Source organism: Paramisgurnus dabryanus, chromosome 2 (genome assembly GCF_030506205.2).
Source record: "Paramisgurnus dabryanus chromosome 2, PD_genome_1.1, whole genome shotgun sequence".
Taxonomy (NCBI): Eukaryota; Metazoa; Chordata; class Actinopteri; order Cypriniformes; family Cobitidae; genus Paramisgurnus; species Paramisgurnus dabryanus.
This window is the reverse complement of record NC_133338.1, coordinates 3,933,372-3,949,713: the sequence shown is the minus strand read 5'-3', so window position 1 is coordinate 3,949,713 and position 16,342 is coordinate 3,933,372. Positions and strand designations below refer to the sequence as shown.

Sequence of the window (16,342 nt, the reverse complement as noted above, 5' to 3'; positions counted from 1 at the left end):
GTCCATATATCTCTGACTGGAAAAGCTGCTACCAAAGCGGATGGTCACACAAACAGATCCACTGGCACAAATGCTGTTTCAGACACTTTCTGTGTGTCTCAATAAGTTCCATAGCTTGTGAATCAGTCTGTGAATCTCAATCGTGATAATCCCTTTGCCCTAATCCCTTCACAGATCAGAGCTCTTGGATGTAAACTTTCGAGGGAGTATCGCAATAATGTCACATTGACGATTAAAATACACTTAGCGAATAAAGCAATGACATCAATAATTTTAGGCGCTTGCATGTCTGTGTGCATGCTTGATGTGTTAGTCAGCTTGAGGAAGATCGTTTTTAAGTCTTGCCGCTCTTAATAACTCTTTTAACATCATGCCAAACTTTATCTCTCTTAATATTTATTTTAACATCAAGTAAGTATTGATCTTTATTTTATAAGTCTTGCATGTGCAGCCTACTGAAAAATACAGCTAAGACCAGCATAAGCTGGTGAGCTGGTTTTTGCTGGTCTCTAGGGTTGCCACCCTTGTCTGATAAAAAACCGGGACATATTAATGACCCAACCAATTGGTTTGCTCACAAGCCCCCGTACCCCCCCCCCCCATAGCATAATATTTCTATAGACCTATGCAATTATTGGCAACACTTTACAATTCTTATTTGTTAACATTAGTTAATGTATTAACTAACATGAACTAACCATAAGCAGTACATGTGTTACTGTATTTGTTAATCTTTGTTAACATTACTTAACAAAAATACAGCTATTCATGGTTTATTCATGTTAATTCACAGTGCATTAACAAGATTTAAATTATGTATTATTAACATTAACAAAGATTTAAAAATTAGCTTTATAAGTGCAGTTCATTATTAGTTCATGTTAACTAATATAGTAAACTAATGTTAACTAATGAACCTTATTGTAAAGTGTTACCCAATTATTTGTTAATTATATTAAAATATGTAAATCACTTTTACAATTTATAAAAGCTCCTTATACTATTAATGAAAACTGTTTTATTTATATTCCATTTAAACAGGTCTAAATAACAACTAGCCGGCCTTAAAAATTAAATTAAACTTGATGAACTCACCTCTCAACATGTATTTTACAATAATTTTAACCCCCCTGGGCAATGCTGAAGTCACTGTTACAAACTGTACAGCATGCAAGATTGTTATTACTTTTAACTCTTTTAAGACAGGGGAACACTTTCGTGTAGTCTGGCGTAAAATGTGTCTTATATTTTCGCTTTTGGGGTGCTGACGGCGCTCCTGTTTCTAGATAATTCGGTTCGGGAGAAGAGATAAAAGCCCGCCCACACTGACAATTGATTGGTTGATTTACTGAAACAGGCCAATCAGGATGCTCTCTGTCTTACATGCGCTTATTGAGGCACACACATACACAGACGCAAGGTCTCCGTCTCTGCCGTGCGCGCGCTAAATAATATATTCACATAGCTTTCGAAAACCGGGACATTCAGTGTCCCGGGAGAGTTGATAATTTTCCCGGGACAGGTTAGTAAAAAGAAGGACAATCCCGGTAAAACCGGGACAGGTGGCAACCCTACTGGTCTCCCAGCTTGGTTTTAGCTGGTATTGCTGGTGTAGCAAGCTTGTCTAGCTGTGTTTTGGTTACTTTTTAAGCTGGTCAGACTGAAAGACCAGCTGACCCCCCAGCTTGACCAGCTTTGCCAGGCTAGGAGGACCAGCTTAAACCAGCTACTGCCACCTTAAAACAGCTACCAGCTTATCTTGGTCTTATTTTTCAGTAGGGAAAGTGAATAGACAACTATCCACTGTATTAGTTAAGCATGGGCTAAACTATGGGCTAGACCATGGGTCACCAAACTAAGGCCCGTGGGCCGACTCAGGCCCGCCACCCCCCTTTGACCGGCCCCTCTGCCCCCCCACTATTTGAACCGGCCCTATGAGGCAATTTTATTTTTGTAATTGTTCTTTGGAAAGTAATAACATGTTCGCATTTTGTATTTTGTTGATTTTTTTAAGTTAAAAAATGATATTTAATTATAAAATTACCTATATTTGCCAAATTTTCTTTACCCGACATGCTTGTGATCAAGCAGTAACAGACAACGCACGTGCAGATCACTGTCCAGAACTGGCAGAGTTCAGGACAGCAAAATGGCTAGCATTAAACAAAAAGTTGATAAGTTTTAAAAGAAGAGTGGACCAATGATTATTTTTTGATCAGAGTACGGACCGTGCAGTTTGTATTATATATAAAGAAAATGTGGCAGTTTTCAAAGAATATAATCTGTGTCGTCATCACGAAACCCGCAACAAAGAGTATGCTAGCTAGCGAGGGCAAGCAAGAGAAGACAGGATTCGAAGGATGAAAGACGTACTGGCTGAACAGAAGAATGTATTCCTTTGCCAAACTCAGGTAAACCAGGCTGCTGTCCGAGCTAGCTATAAGGTAGCTCACCTACTAGCTACCCATGGTAAGCCGTTTACTGATGGGGACTTTGGCTGTGCCAGGTTAGTAATCTCTACTACATATGACGCCTGCTTGTGGTCATTTTGGTCTGGGTCATACAATTCCATGTTGTATAGCTGACCCGGCCCCCCAACACATTCAGGAACGATAATGTGGCCCCCAGAGAAAAAAGTTTGGTGACCCCTGGGCTAGACCAAGGATCAAACAGAAATTGTGCGTTACATTAATCACACGTTATTAAAATTAGTGGTATTAAAATGAATTTGTGTAAAGGCGTTAATTTTTACAGCCCTAATATATATATATATATATATATATATATATATATATATATATATATATATATATATATATATTTGTCTGATCTATGGAAAATGATAAAAGAAAGTATAGAACGTAAGCAACAATGATCATAACGTGTGAGCTTTTGTATAAATGCACAGATACACAGCTACAAACACATGTTATTTGTTCCTTTATACAATAATACAGCCTGCACAACAATGATCACAAAATACAGTCACAATTAAATTGATGCACAACCTCAAACAAACACACACAACTAAACACAATCAAATTATTTAACTAAAAAGCTTCATATTATATAATATTAAATGCATTGTGTGAAACAAATGAAGATTTTCATAGACATAATATACAGCAGGAAAAAATGAACTATGGAGGTTTACTCTAAAGTATACACTGTAAAGAGATTTGTTGGTTCAACTAAAAAAAGTAAGTTACCTGGTTGCCTTAACATTACACTTAACATTTTGAGTTAATTCAAATTCAAAATATTAGCTAACTAAGTAAAAACAGGTGTGTCATTTAATATATTCAACTAAAAGTTTTAAGGCAACCACACTGTAAAAAAATGCAGCATGAAGTTAAACAACTTGGTTTTGCAAGTCAATTTAACTTACTATTTTAGCTGCAGTTGACATAACTTATCAAATCAAGTTGAAATGTTTTTGCTTTTTAAGTTGAAGTAACATAAAACTACATGTTGATTTGACAAAAATGCTGCATTTTTTTTACAGTGAGATAACTTAGTAAATATTATCCTGCTGCTCAGACAGACTGTCTAACAATGGTGTTCTTAGTTTACTGAAATAACATGTATCTCATTTAAACATGTTTTGTCTCACAGATCCAGTTTAAAGTTTTAGTACATGAGTAATCAGCCCACCCTGGTGAATAAGTTACAGCACAGTTCTCTGGTGTTCCACCATTGGGCTCTGGAATAGATTTGTCCCAGAAGCTGAAACAACAGATAATCATTAGATCTTCAGTGCTTTTTTCTGTGTGATATGATACTGAGTGTGAGAATCATTTATTAAATAATAATCAGTTTAATTTAGTGATTTCTCACCTAGTGGTCAGTGTGCTGCCGTCAACCCATTTCCATCTGCCCTCTGCATCGCTGTCAGACAAACCAATCCAGTATTCTATACCAGACACGTTCTTAACAAAATCCTGAGAAACAACGAGAAGATTAAACAACTATATATAGACTACTTGTACTAATAACACCCCCCACCCCCCACGCACACGCACACACGCACACACACACACACACACACACACACACACACACACGCGCACACACACACACACACACACACACACACACACACACACACACACACAGTGTATCTGTCTCTCACTTGTTCCTCTTGATTGTTAATGATGATCAGATCTGCTCCTCTCTGTATGCAGTTTGCTCTGCTATCACTCCAGGTCTTCTTCTCAGATGAAATGAAGTACAAACTAGATTGAAATACTGCCAATCCATCTGTAAAAACAAACAGTTAAGCTATAGCCCATCATTCACACCCATGAATTATGCAGTTTTATTATACATTTGTACAGTATTTATGTCAAATATTTTTAAATGCTTTAGTGTATTTCATGAATACCTCTTTTTAAAACCTCCATTGTTGCATTTAACTGCTCTCTTTGTTTATTAAGATTGGTTAATAATCTATTATTTTCTGTTGTCAAATTTTTATTATTTAATAGTAGCTGGTCTCTCTGTTTTGTGAGGTTGGTATTGTTGGTTAGTAGTTGGTCTCTCTCTTTTGTGATGTTGGTATATTTGGTTAGTAGCTGGTCTCTCTCTTTTGAGAGGTTGGTATTGTTGGTTAGTAGCTGGTCTCTCTCTTTTGAGAGGTTGGTATTGTTGGTTAGTAGCTGGTCTCTCTCTTCTGTGATGTTGGTATTGTTGGTTAGTAGCTGGTCTCTCTCTTCTTTATATTTGGTTAGTAGCTGGTCTCTCTCTTCTGTGATGTTTTTGCTGGTAATGTGAGACTGGTTTATGATTGTTATGATCAGGACACACAGCACTATGACTGCAGTCAGTAGAAGAACACACAGCAGCACCAAACACACTGTAACTGATCTGTAACCTCTCTTCATCACACACTCACTTCCTAAAGATGAGATACAAAGTGTTATTTAGTTATATTTACTTCACCAGATGTTTAGTTTAACTGAAAACATGCAAACTCTCATAACATTACTTTCTTTAAATGATCATTTTGTGAAATTATATTTGTATTAAGAAATAATAAATAAATAAATAAGAAATGCAGTACCTGTGGGTTCAGGTGGTTTGGTTGTTGTCCTGTTAGATTCCTTCATCTCTTTCTTGTGTGTAAGATATCTAACAGCCTCTTCATTGATGTAGATATCATCAATCCTTTCTTCGTTCTCTCCTCTGTCCATTGTTGTACTTTTATCTATACTATTATCCATATTTTCATACATTTTACTGCAAAAAGAGATGTTTACCACTATAACTATATAACCACTATAACAGAACTATTATTACCCCTCTTGAGATGGACTCACTGTTTGTGTGTGTGTCAATGATTCATGTATTTATGCAAAAATGAACTTCTCTATGGAATTAATAATATGTAAAGGAATTAAAAAAAAAAACTACAATTCAGGAACTTAACTCAAATGGGTGACACAGAACAATAACAGAGGATCTTATTGTGTAGAAACATGTGACTTTAATGAATTAAAATGTTCAAATATGACAGTTCACATTAAACATTTGAATTATACTCTAAACACCACTATTTTGACTATTGTTTTCTTGGAAGAATACACTACTATTTAAAAGTTTAGCTTTACATCAGTGGTTCTCAACTCCAGTCCATACCCCCCCCCCCAGAATGTTTTAGATGTTTTCTTATATAAAACACCTGACTCCTTCCAGAATGTTTGAAACGTTTCCTTAATTAAATCACTAACCAGCTGATGAACTGAATTAGAGGTAGGGGAGTATGCAAACGACGTGTTGTCTCATGGGAACATCGGCCACCTCCGCACCCTTTGTGAAGACTCTGGGAGAGAGGGACCACCCGAAGGGCAGAACTTTGTACTGATATGCTTGCCCCTTGACACAAAGCACAGAAATGACTTGTGTAAGGGGGAATTGAGACATGAAAGTACACATCCTTCAGGTCTATAGCTGCAGACCAATCGTGGGGACGGACATACTCGAAAATGCGTTTCTGTGTCTGTATTTTGAATGGCATCTTGAAAAGTACCTTGTTCACTGTGTGCAGATACAGGATTGGTTGTAACCCACTGCCTTTCTTGGGAACCAAATATCAAGGGCTGTAAAAGCCCGACTTCATATCGCCTGAAGGGACCTCTTAGCAGAACCACGATCTCCGCACGTAAGACTTGAGCATTTGCGAGTTTCACTGCAGTGAGCTGGATATTCATATATACACTGTAAAACCTAACAGTTAACTTAACTCCAACCATTTAAGTAAACCGTTTGCATTAGACCATTTAAGTTTTAAAACACATACATTTAAGTACTGTGAACTTGAGACATGTGCAATTATGCACTTATATTTAAGTAGTGTGAACTTAAATATAAGTGCATAACTGCATATGACTCAATTTGTTTAAGTTCACAGTTCTCAAATGTATGTGTTTTAAAACTAATACAACTGGTTTACTTAAATAGTTTGAGTTGAGTTAACTTTAAGGTTTTACAGTGTATCTATAGCCGAGCCTGACACTGTGATGGAACCAGCAAATCGTGAAGATACCTGGCTGTGGTCTTCAAATGCCCAAAGTGTCGATCACTCTCCAAGCCTTCTTCAAGCTGGGCGGAGCACAGGTGCCCGTGTCGATTCTCTCCATGGATGCCCGAAGTTGGGTGTAAGTGTGTGTGGCACTCACCTGGCTCTGCAGTTGGCTCTGCAGTTTTCAGCCAGCAGTGAAACAGAACACAAATTCTTCAGCTGAGCCTTCATCGGAAGAGGAGTAGTGTGGTCACCTCCTCCCCCTCAACTTCCAGGTCGCTCGCCGCAGGCCACTTACTCTTGTGTTTCAGTCTGTGAATCGTATATCGTTTATTGTTTGATTGACATTGAGACACAGACAGCTTTAAGATTTACTGTATAATGCAAGGATCTCATATAATGTTACACATTAGATATTTTTCCCCAACATTCCAAACATTGACTATCTGCTTGAATTCTTGTCAAAACAGATGTTTTTAAAACTGTTATTCTGTGTTCAGGCGCTTGCACGTCTGTGTGCATGCTTGATGAGTCAGCCAGCTTGAAGAAGATCGTTTTCAAGTTTTTAAAGTCAACTCTTAATAACTTTTTAAACATCAGTCAGATGCCAAACTTTATCTCTCTTAATATTTATTTTAACATCAAGCAAGTCTTGAACTTTATTTTATAAGTCCTGCATGTGCAGCCTACTGAAAAATAAGCATAAGCTGGTGAGCTGGTTTTAGGTGGTATTCCAGCTTGTCTAGTTGTATTTTGACTAGAAGATCAGCTGACCCCCCAGCTTGACCAGCTTTGCCAGGCTAGGAGGACCAGCTTAAACCAGCTACTGCCACCTTAAACCAGCTACCAGCTTATGTTGGTCTTATTTTTCAGTAGGGCAAGTGAATAGACAACTTTCTTTGTATTAGTTAAGCATTTAGGATGGTACATCTAGAAATCATACAGATAAAGATCATTTAAGATGTTCAACGACCATTTAGAGCATTGGATTCGCTAGATGAGGGCTTAATGTTCTTATTTGTATTAAAACCTCCAACTTAGATTTACTGTCTAAGGCTGTGTCTCAATACAACTATAGGCTAGACCAAGGGTCAAACAGAAATTGTGCGTTGCATTAATCACATGTTATTAAAATGTAAATGCATAAATTTTTACAGCACTTGTCACTTGACTTTACAAACACATGTCATTTTTTCCTTTATACAATAATACAGCCTGCACAACAATGCACACAACATACAGTCACAATTACATTGATGCACAACCTCAAACAAACACACACAACTAAACACAATCAAATTATTTAACTAAAAAGCTTCATATTATATAATATTATTAGAATGCAAAATGATGATTTTCATAGACATAATATACATTAGGAATAATGAACTGTGGAGGTCTACACTGTAAAAAGAGATTTACAGTTTTTTACAGACGCTAGGACACATGTCTCAATACTTAGGTCACTTTTGCAAAACTCTTCACACAGTTCTCCGAACCAACTTTCAGCTTGGCAAAGCAGTTCATTTCAGATTCAAAATGCACTACCAAAACACTTTATTCAGGATTCAAATCGACTCATTCTTCCAGAACACTAGCAAAGGTTGACAGCCGACAAACACACTTTGTCACCCACAAAACAATGACTTAAAAAACACTAACAACATGTAGCATTATACAATGTTTTCTTGTGTAAAACAAGGACACATCTCTGTTTATAATTCACTGCAATATATGTTACTGAAATGAATCAGACATGCAGAATTCTTCAATATTTTATGTCGTTTATTTATTTTTACTTTTTGCATTGCGTAATTCCAAAATACCATAATTTGTATACACACCATCCACTGATACAGATAGATACAATAGTAATGCTAATCTACTCGGCTGTGGACAGCTGTGGCTGGTCCAGTTGTCAAATAGTTTTTATAGCATTTAATTTTAAGATTTAAAATATATTTCATTAAAATATTACTGTAGAAATGTAGCAAATTGCTGTCTTATTGAGTTTTGTATTATGTTATTGTTTTTAACATAAGTTTAACAGTTTTGAGAACAGTATGTAAGCATGTGCAAATTGGCCTGTATCTATAAAGAGTTTTGGCAGCTGTTGTGTCTGAGTGAGAAAATAATTCAAGAAATTTGAGAGATGTAGTCATTGAATGCATTTTGTGCCAAAGCAATGATAATTGATTCTCAGTTTAGCCCACATAGACTTCTGTTATGCTCACTGTGTGAAAAGTATTGGTTCAACTAAAAAAAGTAAGTTACCTGGTTGCCTTAACATTACACATTACATTTTGAGTTAATTCAACTTCAAAATATTAGCTAACTAAGTAAAAACAGTTGTGTCATTTAATATATTCAACTAAAAGATTTAAGGCAACCACACTGTAAAAAAATGCAGCATGAAGTTAAAACAACTTGGTTTTGCAAGTCAATTTAACTTACTATTTTAAGTTTTTACCTGCAGTTGACATAGCTTATAAAATCAAGTTGAAATGTTTTTGCTTTTTAAGTTACAGTTACATAAAACTATATGTTGATTTGACAAAAATGCTGCATTTTTTACAGTGAGATAACTTAGTAAATATTATCCTGCTCAGACAGACTGTCTAACAATGGTGTTCTTAGTTTACTGAAAAAACATGTATCTCATTTAAACATGTTTTGTCTCACAGATCCAGTTAAAAGATTTTTTAGTACACGAGTAATCAGCCCACCCTGGTGAATAAGTTACAGTACAGTTCTCTTCTGTTTTACCATTGGGCTCCTCTGGAGACATTGATTTGTCCCAGAAGCTGAAACAACAGATAATCATTAGATCTTCAGTGTTTTTTTCTGTGTGATATGATACTGACTGTGAGAATCACTTATTGGATAATAATCAGTTTAATTTAGTGATTTCTCACCTAGTGTTCAGTGTGCTGCCGTCAACCCATTTCCATCTGCCCTCTACATCGCTGTCAGACAAACCAATCCAGTATTCTAAACCAGACACACTCTTAACAAAATCCTGAGAAACAACGAGAAGATTAAACAACTATATATAGACTACTAATCCCCCCTCCCCACACACTCTGGATTTTTTGGGGGGACATTCCATAGACGTAATGCATTTTATACCATACAAACTGTATATTCTATTCCCCTTACCTGCCCCATTCCCAACCATCACAGAAACCATTCTCCTACTTCAGATTTTCAAGAAACATCATACTGTTTGATTTATAAGCTTGTTTCCTCATGGGGACATCAAAATGTCCCCTCAAGGTCACAAAAACACCTGTATTCCTATCTTTGTGGGGAAAATTGGTCCCCACAACGTGATAATTACCAGGTACACACACACACACACACACACACACACACACACACACACACACACACACACACACACACACACACACACACACACACACACACACACACACAGTGTATCTGTCTCTCACTTGTTCCTCTTGATTGTTAATGATGATCAGATCTGCTCCTCTCTGTATGCAGTTTGCTCTGCTATCACTCCAGGTCTTCTTCTCAGATGAAATGAAGTACAAACTAGATTGAAATACTGTCAATCCATCTGTAAAGACAAACAGTTCGGCTATAGCCCATCAATCACACCCATACTGAATTATGCAGTTTATCATTTTTTTATTATACATTTGTACAGCATAAAATATTTTTAAATGCTTTAGTGTATTTCATGAATACCTCTTTTTAAAACCTCCATCGTTGCATTTAACTGCTTGCTTTGTTTATTAAAGTTGGTTAATAATCTACCATTTTCTGTTGTCAAATTTGTATTATTTAATAGTAGCTGGTCTCTCTCTTTTGTGAGGTTGGTATTGTTGGTTAGTAGCTGGTCTCTCTCTTCTGTGATGGTGATATATTTGGTTATTAGCTGGTCTCTCTCTTCTTTGATGTTTTTGCTGGTGATATCAAACTTGTGATTGTTTGTTATGATCAGGACACACAGCACTATGACTGCAGTCAGTAGAAGAACACACAGCAGCACCAAACACACTGTAACTGATCTGTAACTTCTCTTCATCACACACTCACTTCCTGAAAATGAGAGACACAATGTTCAATGTTTAGTTGAACTAAAAACATGCAAATTCTCAAAACATAACTTCCTTTAAATGTTTATTTTTTGTGGTATTATATACACACTGCAAAAAATTATTTTCAAGAATTTTTTTTTTTTAGTATTTTGTCTTGTTTTCAGAAAAAAATATCAAAAAATTCTTAAATTTAAGTGATTTTGAGCGTAAAACAAGCAAAAAAAATCTGCCCATGGGGTAAGCAAAAAAATCTTGAACATCTTTCTAAAACACTAAATTAAAGGAAAATTTGCTTACCCCCATTGGCAGATTTTTTTGCTTGTTTTATGCACAAAATCACTTAAATTTGATATTTTTGGTCTAAAAACTAGACTTATTTTCTAAAATGTAAAATGTAAAAAACATTCAAAGAGTAATCCAAGAACAAACATTGCTGTTTTTCATCCTGCACTTTGTTAAAAAATTGAATGTCCCTCTCCCGCAGTTCTATCATAATGTGATTGTTTCAGCTGGCTTTCATTAAAGTTTTAAGTTAGGACACCTGTGAGGTTGCCCTAAAGTTAAGACCGTTTTTAGGATGTTTTGTCAAGTTAGGATGCTTCTGTAATACCACTTTCCTATCTGCAGTTAAAATAAGATAATGCATTTAGGAACATCATTCTGTAATAGCTTTTATGAGGTCCTAACTGAAATTACCATGGTTACCAATCAGTTAAGATAAGATTTTAAAGTTAGGATTTTTCACCAAAATGGTCCTTATTTGCAAGGGTCATAAATAATAATGTTGAGCTCTGCTCTGATTGGCTGTTTCTCATATTAAGTTAAATTAACTATTTAATAAAAATTTTAAGGAACCAAGGCGAGGTCCCAGGTGACCACCTGTATTGCCTGTATGTAGATATTAAGTCTGACATTTATCAGCTGTGAACCCACATCATGTGGTCTCCATGCAAGTGATACAGACCATATTTAGGTTTCAAAAACACAACAAATCCATCAGTCGGAAAGGAGGAATATTAGTAGATCAACAATTGGTACATTTTGGCTAAATTAATAAATCACTGGTGAGCTCAGCAACATAAAAATCATGTACGTCTATTAGGGTTGTGACAATTAATCGGGCAAATGCGCGTTTTCTCAATGAATGAATTTGAATGAATTACGGTGAAATGCAGGCACATCCAAAAGCCAGGGGGCGCTCTCGCTTAGAAACACCATTTGTGCCACAGAAGAAGTAGTATACCAAACACTATTCCAGGAAATGTCTAAAGGAATATTTATATCGCTGTTCTTCAGATTGTTTCAGGTATTTTCATGATAATAAATAATATTTTAAATGATTGTGTTTGACGAGTGTTGCTTTTTTAAATGCACGTTATAAACGAGTCAAACTTGTAGTGATTTTAGATTGATAAGGACTTCCTACTGATCACGGAGCCGTAGTACATGCACAAGCTGTGCATGAAACACTGAATCGGAGCCTTACGATTCAGAATCGATTTCAGACAGGTCTTTTTAATGGGAGCGCGATGCATCGATGCACATCCCTAACGTCTATATAGGATAACAGTGGTGGATGATCGCATTATCCTCTCCATGATAATGAAAAACACCTTTACAATGTCCAGAGCATAGACTGTAAAAAAAGATGGATGACGCTCTCTTCCATTGGTGAAAAGTGAAGCCGTCAGTGTCCCGATACGGCGCTGACATCTTGGGTCTTGAGTCTGCGCAGTTGCGATTTTGGGACCATTCCTGCGCAGTAGTGAGCAGGAAGTAAAGCCTCGAAATCAAGGCCGCGCCCTCGCAGAATGCGCATATCACAGCTGTCAATCATGATGTCACATCACTGTTTTTATAGCATTAAATAACTAACTAAAAACAAACTTATTTTAAAAACACTTGAATTAACATCAGCGTGATAAAAACTAAATGACAGAAAGACGTTTTGGCTTCACTATTCAGGGCTTTTGCGGCACGCTTGGTCCAGAGAAGTGAAAGACTAATCTGGATGCTTCTGTTACTTTACCAAAAAACACCAGCGACCCAGTATCTTAGGAAATACAATCACAATGCTTGAACAATATTTTACCAAAGATGTTGTCTGCTGTAACATGAGATGTTCTTAGCTTTTATCATTTTTATTCTTATTAATCTTATACAGGTTGATATTAGTTTCATCTCTCCAAATAAGGCTTTCATAAAGCTTGTCTGGCTTTTTATTCTTCCTTGGGATATCAAAAAACCCTTTTTTTTTGTTGGATTTATCAAAGAATCAAAAATCAAAAACACCCAAATGATTATCAGCTACAATTTGAACCAGGTAGCGGCAGCTTTTGCAAAGAATGAAGTACATCAAGGAATACATATTCCAGATCAAAGTTCAATCTTCACAGCAGAAGCAATGCTTTATTGTTGGCATTAAATTTGATTGAAACGTCTTCACAGAAGAAATTCTTAATAATGACCAACTCGAAATCATGCCTGGATTCACTGGAAAGAATGAAAACTGATCATCCAACAATTGTCAAGTTCGACTTATTTTGCTAGGTCATTTTGCACATCAAGAAAATACATCTTAATTTAAGAATTTTTTAAATATTTTTACTAAAAACAAGTAAAAAATACTAAGTAAGAAACTCATTTTTTTTGCAGTGTGTGGGCTGCATCATTTGCATGGAGATGTCCCTGACCCAGATGATGTGGGTTCATAGCCACAGCTTTCAAATGCAAATGCCACACATAAAATCAACTACAGATCTTTAACATCCATCATTTTTGAGGAAAATAATTAACAAATAGACAATACCTGTCCATAAAACAGCATAAAAGTCAACTACATACAGTAAAGCTGAGAGTGTGACTGTAACCCCAATACATTTTGGTAAATAGCTAAAATAACATAAAGTCCCTCTGTTTCAATACTTATGGAGGACACTGTATGTATAAGAGAATATATATTCGTAGAAATGCAGTACCTGTGGGTTCAGGTGGTTTGGTTGTTGTCATGTTAAAGTCCTCCACTTCTTTCTTGTGTTTAAGATCTCTTACAGCCTCTGCAGTAATGTAGATATCAACAATCCTTTCTTCAGTTTCTCCTCTGTCCATTATTGAACTTTTATCTAAATCATCTTTCACACTTCCAGACACTTCCATATTAGACCCTGTATAACTGAAATCAGTTGTGCATAAGAAAGTATAACTATTACAAAATTAACTATTACTTCTCTTGAAGTGGACTCACTTTTTGTGTGTGCGCTGATGATTCAAGTATTTATGCAAAAATGAACTTCTCTATGGAAATAATAATATGTAAAGGAACTTACTAAAATTCAGGAACTTAACACAAATACCAGGTCGCACAGAACAATAACAGACATCGTATTGTGTAGAAACACGTGACTTTAATGAATTAAAATGGTAAAATTACATGTTTGAAACGGCACTTTTTTAACTATTGTTTTCTAGGAAGAATACACTACTATTTAAAAGTTTAAAATCATAGGGGGTCGTTCAACATACAGGCAATACAGGTGGTCGCCTGGGACCTCGCCTTGTCAGGGGGACCCACAAAATGATGTCAAAATAATGCTTGATGTGTGTAATGCATCTTAAGTGAATGTGAATAGTTGAGAAATTAAATGCATATATAATTAAATGACTGATAAATGATTCACTTCTGAAACTTTTATATGAATTGATCTATATTTGACTTACACAGTGAAAACTATGCAGTGTTATTTGACATATTATTACGTTTTTTTTACTTGAAAACTAGTGATAAAACTGAACACACAGCACTGTGTATTTCAGTTTTATATTGCATTAGTGTAACTAAATCCTGGTAGCCTGCCCTCACTTGCGGGCTGCACTACCCATAATCCATTGCACCACTTCATCCACCATCTTTGATTACCATCTTCACCTGTTCACAATCACCCAGACTCTAAATATTCTCATCATTTATCCATGGACGTTCTTGTTAATGTAATGTGTATTATTGCCTGTCATTTGTTCATCGTTCCATTAAAGTTATATGTTACCTGTCATCATCCTCATTTATCCATAAACATCTCGTAACAGAAGAACCGACCAAAACAGGAAGCGGCGTCCTGTGGTTGTGTTTTTTGTTTTCTGTGTTAGTCACAGTGTTTTATAGTTTAGTTTTCTCTGTCCCCTGCACTTTATCATATTATAAACCTCCTGCAGTTCCCCCCTCCTGTGCCTTGAGCAGGGAGATCGCTCCCTCAAAGAACAAATTAAACCCCATTCACACAGACTTTTGGTCCCAGAAAATACCCGTAAAATTGCCAGACAAGCGTCTGTGTGAACACAAACTCGTCCCGTTAATCTTCTGGGATCGTTGCCGGAAAGAGGACCTAGTCAGATACACGGATAACCCTCTGTGTGAACAAGAAGCCGAAAGAATGCCGCAATGGGCGTTTCGTAGTGATGACACAAGTTATGGTTCAGCTCCTTACAATGAGAGATAACATGCATATAAACATTCACCACGAGAAAAGTTACAAACTAGATTGAAGCAGTTATTAGGAAATGATAAATGAGACGCATAAACAATGACGCACGTGCCGTAGTGAGGACGCGCGTGTCATGGCAACATGAAGTTGGTTCAACTCTTTAAAATGAGGGATTTACAACATTCACGACGAGAAATGTCAGCAAACTGGACTGAAGCAGATATCAGGTAAGTTAGCTCGTTACTTACTGCGTTGAAACGGAGATCATTCAGCAGCATAAAAGAATATCGCTTCACATGCTCATTTGAGCTATAATAAACGAAAATACCCGCGCGTTATCCCAACAAGATATTTCGTTCAGCTCCTCAAAATGCGGGTTTTAAATGCATATAAACAATCACGATGAGAAATGTCTGAAAACTGTATTAAAGCAGAGATCAGGGAGCTCGTCAAATATCCACTCTGAAGCTGAGATCATTCACCAGCATAGAACTGTGCGTTCACGCGCTCCTTTATAGTCTTATCATAAACAAAAATGCATGCGAGTGGTTTCTGGAGAGAGGAATAATAAATAATTTGCAAACTTCAGACGCTGCGTAGAAGGGAGGGGCGGGACTTTCAACAGGTCACGTGTCTTTCCGGCGACCATCAGATCCCAGATAATCTTGGCAGTGTGAATGAACAAAAAATCTAACGATCCCGGAAAAATCCAGGATGCCTTTCTGGTGTATTTTACGGAATGTCTGTGTGAAAAGGGCTTTAGAGACTTTTTGGAGTTAACACCTTTTACCCCCTTCCCGGACTACTGCCTCTGCACTTTTCTACGTGTCGGGCTCAACACTGCCACACGAGTGCAGTTGTCATGGGAGGGTCCTTGAGGGAGCTTCGTCATATTTGTGGAGTGGGTGCTGGTCTCATGTGGATCGACTTTCACTGTTGAGGATGTTGCCAGCCCCACACGTGACCCAGAACCTAGCCAGCCATCACCCCACTGCACGGAGCTGCTATAGCTCACCACAGTGCCAGTGTCAAGGAGTACAGGGAGCCGAACATAGCCCCGGAGCCATTAACGTCTGACCAGGTGTCTGAGACGGCAGCAAAGTCCTTGATTATTATGCCAGAATGAGAGTATAGTTCCATCGGTCTTAGTACAAAATGTAACTACAGAAGAGTTTTAAATAGGAAAAATATCCAAACTCTTTGGTTATTTTTTAGTGTGATGCTAATGGTCTAATCAGATTCAATGGATTGTGCTAAGCTATGCTAAAAGTGGTACT

General features: G+C 36.8%; 2 protein-coding genes across 2 annotated transcripts; both read right to left on the bottom strand.

Annotated features, from left to right (window-relative positions):
* Positions 1-2,943: 2,943 nt before the first annotated feature.
* LOC135731351 (uncharacterized) lies at positions 2,944-5,288 on the bottom strand. The gene is made up of 5 exons (XM_073811737.1): positions 5,063-5,288; positions 4,385-4,897; positions 4,133-4,260; positions 3,838-3,941; positions 2,944-3,726 (listed from the first exon to the last, which is right to left on the bottom strand). The coding sequence occupies exons 1-5, from the start codon at positions 5,232-5,234 to the stop codon at positions 3,594-3,596; spliced, it is 1,050 nt and encodes a 349-aa protein (XP_073667838.1). The 5' UTR covers positions 5,235-5,288; the 3' UTR covers positions 2,944-3,593.
* Positions 5,289-7,805: 2,517 nt separating this feature from the next.
* Positions 7,806-13,826, bottom strand: LOC135783473 (uncharacterized). Its single transcript, XM_073811856.1, has 5 exons — positions 13,566-13,826; positions 10,235-10,588; positions 9,976-10,103; positions 9,436-9,539; positions 7,806-9,324 (listed from the first exon to the last, which is right to left on the bottom strand). The coding sequence occupies exons 1-5, from the start codon at positions 13,741-13,743 to the stop codon at positions 9,183-9,185; spliced, it is 906 nt and encodes a 301-aa protein (XP_073667957.1). The 5' UTR covers positions 13,744-13,826; the 3' UTR covers positions 7,806-9,182.
* Positions 13,827-16,342: the final 2,516 nt, after the last annotated feature.